Source organism: Phalaenopsis equestris, unplaced genomic scaffold (assembly GCF_001263595.1).
Source record: "Phalaenopsis equestris unplaced genomic scaffold, ASM126359v1 Scaffold000765, whole genome shotgun sequence".
Lineage (NCBI taxonomy): Eukaryota > Viridiplantae > Streptophyta > Magnoliopsida > Asparagales > Orchidaceae > Phalaenopsis > Phalaenopsis equestris.
In genome coordinates, this window is record NW_018165205.1 from 157,022 (window position 1) to 164,263 (window position 7,242).

Here is a 7,242-nt window from a genome sequence, read left to right on the forward strand (position 1 = left end):
GGAAGCTTTTCCCGAACCCAGCATAATATAAACCCTATTTAATTCTTTATATTAAATAGGGGAACTTGTCGGCCAATACATTGGTTTCGCAGACCAAACAGATGTCATAACTTTCTCTAGTTTATTTGATCGAGTCTCACCCTCAATTCTTGTGTTCATCCTTCGGGATAGATACAGGATTTGAGGTAAAGCGCTCTTTCATTTAAACTATGAAAATTGTGAGGTCAGTTTGACTTCATCTTTTTCAAAACTAAATTTTTTTTTAAACGTCCTTCCGAAGCGGGCAACGGAATTTCAATTCTGATGACCGACAGCTTCTTACGGGCAAACCCCACACCAAAAATAGTGCCGACAGGTGCATATTCGTATTATAATAAATTATGTATTCACAACAAGATAATTGTGTTATCTTATACCCAAACATTGGGTCTTTATACATATTCATGTGAATAAGTGATAAATTTACTAATTTTCTCGTGATATTAAAAATTTGAGTTTATGTAAATATGATAATTCAGATGATATATATGCATATACATAAGAAATATGTATGTAAACTCATATATTATAGTTTTATCTGAAGAGCCAATTAAAATGCTATTACAAAATGGTTGAGGCTCTAACAAAATGTTTTCTTCTTCACGCAAGATTCATCAATTCCTACGTTAATAACAAATACATAATTCCAAAATCTAAACACATTTTCAATAGTGATGAAGAAAGTGAGAATGCATTGCGAACTTATTTCTTAAATGCCAATTTTCTCATTGTAGAAAACCTTTAAGTCTCTGGATATTCACCGAGACAGTATAACTTGGCTTGAATGAAAGATAACAAAAAGACTTTGAAGATGTGTCCAAGTTATAAAAGACTACACCTAACGAAGTTTTAGAAAAATTTCAAGCCAATGAATTGTGTCGCTTCAATCTTATCATGAACATCTTGGTTGATTTGGATGAGCAATGAACAAATGATAATCCCCATAATTTTTAATTAAACAAAAAAGACAAAATAATCAAGCACTTTAGCCTGTTTCATTAATTTGAACAAAATCTCAACAAATTATGTATCGAATTCACCGCAGTTATAATAGTCACAGTTCAGTTTCTTAGTTCTTATCATATGAAAATTATCAAAGAAAAGGGGCCATTTAAACACATACCACCCAATTTTTATGTATTTACATATCTACACTTTAACTTTTCTTATTATTACATTTATAAAATCCAAAATTTCCACATCATATAAAAAATATCACTATTTTAACATAAAAAAATGAAATACATATTTTTAGGAATAGATAAAATAACATCTATGTAAAAATTGAAATTTTGTCTTTCATATGTAAATACATAAAAATTGAGTAGTATGTATGTAAACCTTCCAAAAAAAACATCAACGTCCTGCATCCTTCATTCAACGCAACCTTATTACCCCATTAATATAGTTTAATTATCTTTAAAAATGTACATCGCGGCCGGCGCAGCCCACATTATCTGCATAAATATGCGATTTCTTATCAATGCAACAATATCGTACTCTATTAATTCTTAAATATTATGAGCAATTAAATAATATTTGTTGAATTAATTTAAAGGATATTGACTCCATACGTGCATGCCGCATAGGGCTGTCAAAAAAGCTCAGTTGTTTGTGAACAGCTCGTGTTCGGCTCGTTTGTTAAGTAAAGGAGCCGAATACGATCAAATTTTTAAAGCTCGAATTATAAACGAGCCGAACATGAACAACTCCTTGTTCGCTCGTGTTCGGCTCGTTTTAGCTCGAAATAAAAAAAAAATTATATAACTATTTATATAATAATATATTATATATATTATTTATATAATAATATATTATATATATTTATGTCTAAATTTAAATCATAACACCTCATGTGAGAATCGACACTTTACATCTATTTTGTCTCAATTTAAGTTTAACGAGCCAATTTCGAGCCGAACACGCACACAAATATTTAAATCGAGCCGAACACGAACACACTGATCACGAGCCAATTTCAAACACAAACAATTTCGAACGAGCCGAACACGAGCCAAGTCAGAACTCACATAAGCTCGGAGTTTTTATAGTCATGTACTGCCGCATACTCCTGCCACATGGATAAAATAATGAAAATTTTTTTGTCAAATATTTCAATCAAATTTTTCCCCATAATAAAATTTAGAGATGTGAAAACTCTTAAATTCCAACTATCATTTCATTCCGTGATAAAATTATTACGTCCGTCTAACCTCACATCCAGACGACGATCCAAACACAATTAAGTCGTCCTATATCACACGACGATCCATTCAGATGATCATCCGAACATAAATGACCGCACCTAATACTTTCTCCCTTGCAACCTTCCCACTCCCACCTGATTACTATTACAATAACCACAAAAAAAAAAAAAAAAAAAAAGAACAATTTCAATATGCAACAAGCCGGCGCGCCGTTATTCCCCCCAACAAAAAAAACGCGCCGTTATTTCTCGTCCTGCCACACTCAAAAAGAATGACTCCACAGCGACACATCACAATTGCTTCCATCCCCCTCCTCCTCCGACGGCATCGGCGGCGGATCAATTAACATCCCCTCCGCCATATCCAAATAATAATCCACCATTCCAAGCTCCATACAAAACGGATCATCCACCCTCATCTCCGCCGCCGCCGAAGAAGAAGACTCGGCTTCCATTCTCCCCGGCCGGAACGCCTCCGCCGCCGCCACGGCAGCCCGCTGTATATCCCTCGGACTCGACGACTCCGGTATAGGTAGCCGAGCGGGCGAGTCGGCGAAGTTCAGGCAAGCGGAGCGGCCGCGGAGGGCGATGGCCGCCCCGGCACGCATCTCGTGGGGGGGGATTGTGCCGAGCCATATGCGGGTTTTCTTATTGGGTTCGCGCACCTCACAAACCCAACGGTCAGAATTGCGCTGCCGGACGCCTTTGAAAATTGGATGGCGAGTCTCGCGGAATTTGGTGCGTCCGGCGCGGCGTTTGGGAGGAGCGGAGGAGACGGTCATGTAAGCGGTTTCATCGGAAGTGGAGTGATTGTGAGTGAGATTGGTGTTTGGGAATGAGTTCATGTTGGGGATGAGAGTGGGGAGGGAGAGAGTGGGGTGCGTTTAAATAAGTTGTGGGCGGCGGGGATCGCTTTCAAACGCGGGTACACGGAATAGTAAGGGGGCGGACAGGTTGGAGGGAAGAAGGGGCGGTGGGCCAGCTGGGCGTTAAGGGATCTATGCTTGACTTCGAGATTCTGGAGAAAAATTCTTGGTTTGAAAATGTTTTTTATTTATTTATTATTTTTTTGATTTGATTTACTAGAAGATATATGTGGAAAAAAAGTTTGAATTTGGGTCACCTTGAAGGAGAACTGGGAGGGGGATTCTAGAGTGTGCTTGGAGTGTGCTGTGTAGTAGTTTGTCATGTGAAGTTGGGATAATTTGGATTTTTTTTATGGAATATATATATATATATATATAGTATGATTGGATACATACAATATTTTTGATATATATATATATATATATATAAGATTGTTGCAAAACTCATCCTCATGGGCAATAGAAGTGGAGGCCACAAATGCACTGGAGAATGGAAGAGTGTCGTAGGCCTGCAACTAAGACTATAACCCATAAACGCTCCCCTTCCTCTTACGTCTAGCAGCATCCCTCCACAATTTGTACGTGGACAGATCATGATATTGAATCTTAATATAGCTTGATTGCTTGATTCGACTCTCTTTTAATTTTTGGAAGGTCTTATGAAAAAAAAGATTAAGAAAAGTGAGAGGCTTCGATAATGATTTGATTTGTTAAAATGTTAATCTTCTAAATTACCTGTGTTGCCTTAGATTTGTTGTTGACCCATGACTGGTCTGAATGCTGCTTATGAGTATGCGTGTAACTCGGCAACGGTAGGTTCACGTCCCAACTTCAGAGGTTGTAAGTGTAATAAAGTAGTTAGCATATATTAATTTTACAATAAAATTAATAGGTTAAATTAGCTCGTCCCATCCTCCCTTATACAATATATGTGGGAGAGCTCCACTAGTGTGCTTGAAGGTCTCTATGCCCCCACAGTCAGAGTGAGCAAGTGAACCTAAGTTTGAATTTTATATTTTGTATAGATCTATGACCAACATGTATATGCGGGGTCGGACCACCTTTTTTACTTTTCCAATAATATGCCACCATACTAGTGACATTGGCCTCCAGACAATTGCATCATTTCCATGTCCTTATGAGAAGTCCCCTTACTTCTCCAACCTGACTAACTCAGTATAGATTTTTACTTAGGTGGTTGTCTAGTGCGCTTAGGTGGTTAGAAGTCTCCTCGAGCCAGACGGGGCGTAAGCCATTTTGTTTAGAGTATTTCCAGCTTTCTAGCCGAACAACCCTTTCTCCCTCTTTCCTTGGCATCATCACCATTGTGGCCGGTATAAGTCACATCTCTTTGAGCTCTACCTGATAGCCATATGATAGAATTTTGTTCATTTGAACTTAGGACTATCAAGATTCATTTGAACATAGATTGATGAGCGGGGATCTCTGGACGTGTTGGGTCGACTGCCTTCACGAGCAGGTAGACTTAGGGTTTTAGTAGCTCGAGATGATGGGTTTGTGGTACCCTGACTCGACTACCTTTACTTTCTAGGGACTACTGTTCCCTTTCTTTGACTACACTTGTTGAGCCCTATTGCTCCTTTTGCCTTTCTTGGCAGCATCTTGACGACTAGAATACTGATGAGTTGCCACTCGTTTGGGATAGAAGGATTTGTCCTATACCCTTATGAACTGGGCGTGCTTTGACATATTAGGATTCTCCGTTAAGATGACTTGATTAATTTGTAGGCTCTATATGCCTATGAGTCCGCTACTTATATGGGAACTTGTCGGCGTGACCTTTTGGCATGCATCTTTTCATCAGTTTGGAGGGGAGTCGCCAACTTGTCTATCGTCGTATAATCCCTTCTCCGAGTAAACTCTTTTTTAGATTGTATGGGAGAAGAGATCGATCTGAAGGCAAGGATACATGATGACGAAGACAAACGAGAAAAAAAATTGTAAAGGACTTTTGTGAAGTGAATTTAAGAGTACGCTCAAAGTTAGATCGGAAAGGCCTTTGAAGCATGTCTGTGAAGAGGACCATATGAAAGTAACCCACAACCAAAGATTTAGGTTTTTTTGTTTGTTATGGGGTCTTCTTCTTCCTACAAGGGTAAGCCTCTGTAGTTAATTACATCTTAAGTAACCAAAGCAACTTAAGAAAACAGTCAATTAATGCTAAAATTTCTTCCTCAAGAGGTTGAGCTTATCGTTCTCATGGAAGGGTTTTAATATTTTACCCCGATTTTTTATTAAAACTTATACTGTACGACATGCGATCATGCAGGAGCTTGAAAGTGAGGATTCACAACATAGCTAGACGAACAACCTCGGGGTGAAGTTCACTGAGAGATGAAACATATCCTATATGGACTTATAACCTTGCATGGAAAGGGCTGCCATCAAAATAACCTAATCACATTCAAAACCATGCATGACCGGTCTTGATGATGCAAAATAGGTTAGGTCGTTGTTTATTAGGAGTTATAGGCCTTACAACTTGATTATAAATCAAGCTGTCTATGCATATATGTTGTGCATAATGTTCTAAGACTAATGCAAAACTATTTTGAAATTTCAAATTTAAATGTTTTATGCCTCACTACACTCAAATGTTTAAATTCAATTGATGTTGAGTGCGTCGAAGCAAGGTGTGTAATGGGCTATGCAAATCCTTAATGATGAATGCATAGAAGATATGTTCAAAAGCTAATCAGTATGCATGAGTAGAACTCACTCTATAAGGTAATCGTTCTCACCGGTCAAACCACCCCTTTTCGTGCTTTGAGTGAGGGTATTAAGACAAGGAACAGGTGCAACATGTCATGCATATGTCTATAGATCATGTTATCGTTCATACTCCTAATCGAACAATTTTATTTGATGTCAATTGAGGTTGTTTAGTTGCGTGATGTTTCTATGGTTGTGAATGTAGTGATTTTCTTTGTTATTCTTCGCTACAAATTTCATTTTGAAAAAGTTAAGTTGAGGTTATTTGGGTTGCGGTAGAAGGATTGGTCCTTAAATGAGCCTACCGACAATCCAAACAAATGTCGAAATGTAGATAACAACCTATAATTTGGGCAGATCTATCGAATATTTATAGACAAACTAACATTTGCACAAGTCTAACAATTTCATCTGAGACACCAACAAATGAAAATTCACAAATAAATATAGGAAACTAGCTATCTGTTGATTAGAGACTTCTACAAGTAGGGTTATTTATACTCCTATGGATTTCATCTACCATGGGGTTGACAAATTCCCCAAGTGATCTTGACATGATAGTCTCTTCTTGAGAAATTATCATTTCTCCTAAATTCTTTGTTAGTTTTTTAATTTTTTTGATTTTTTTTTATTTTTTATTTTTACTTTTCTCTCAAATTCCGGTAAGAGTTCAGGTAGTCCATTCCTATGCATAAAACCCTAGAACTAACAAATGAGGGACCCAAAACTAGAAAAAAATTATAATACACAAGCAATATTCACAAAAAAAAAAATGAAGTAAAACAATTGAAGATGCAAAAAGTAAAAAAAAGAATAAGAAAATAATATTTTTGAATTTTCTAACACATAAAATATCAAGTAAGTTATAGAAGAAGAATGACACAATAATTTTCAAATCTAAATCTTAACGGTTCAACTAAAATGTTTCTAAAATTAGAAATTCGACGTCGTTTCCCAACAACAGTGCTGAAAACTTGATACTACCGAAATGTTGTGAAACACCTATGATACACACAAGTATAAGTGCAGACGAAGTAGCATACAGAACTGAACTGTGTATAACTATCGATACAACAAGGAACGAATGAACTCCTAGAATCAGGAATAATTCTAACCTACAAGTTTTAAGTCTAATTTGAAGATTTTAATTTTTATGAATTTAAAGTATCTAATCATAACTTTTATAAAAAATAAATCATATAAGTAGTTTTTAGTTTGAACAAGTGAAAAAAAAAAACCTGACCTGAATTGATCAAATACAAATCGAATCCATTTAAGTGATTCCAATGAAGTTGACAAAAAATAACGCAATTGTTAATTTTTAAAAGCGAAATGCATTTTATAATGAATAGTATAGTTTTATGATAAATAAATAAATAAATAAATAAATAAATAAAT

General features: G+C 36.4%; 1 protein-coding gene across 1 annotated transcript; it reads right to left on the bottom strand.

Annotated features, from left to right (window-relative positions):
- Positions 1 to 2,175: 2,175 nt before the first annotated feature.
- On the bottom strand, positions 2,176 to 3,193 carry LOC110031077 (dehydration-responsive element-binding protein 1G-like). Its single transcript, XM_020734118.1, has one exon. It carries the CDS (start codon positions 3,088 to 3,090, stop codon positions 2,509 to 2,511), a length of 582 nt encoding a protein of 193 aa, XP_020589777.1. The 5' UTR covers positions 3,091 to 3,193; the 3' UTR covers positions 2,176 to 2,508.
- Between the last annotated feature and the right edge of the window lie 4,049 nt (positions 3,194 to 7,242).

Coding starts and splice junctions, on each gene's coding strand:
- LOC110031077 (XM_020734118.1), bottom strand. CDS start 3,090: ATGAACTCATTCCCAAACACCAATCTCACTCACAATCACTCCACTTCC.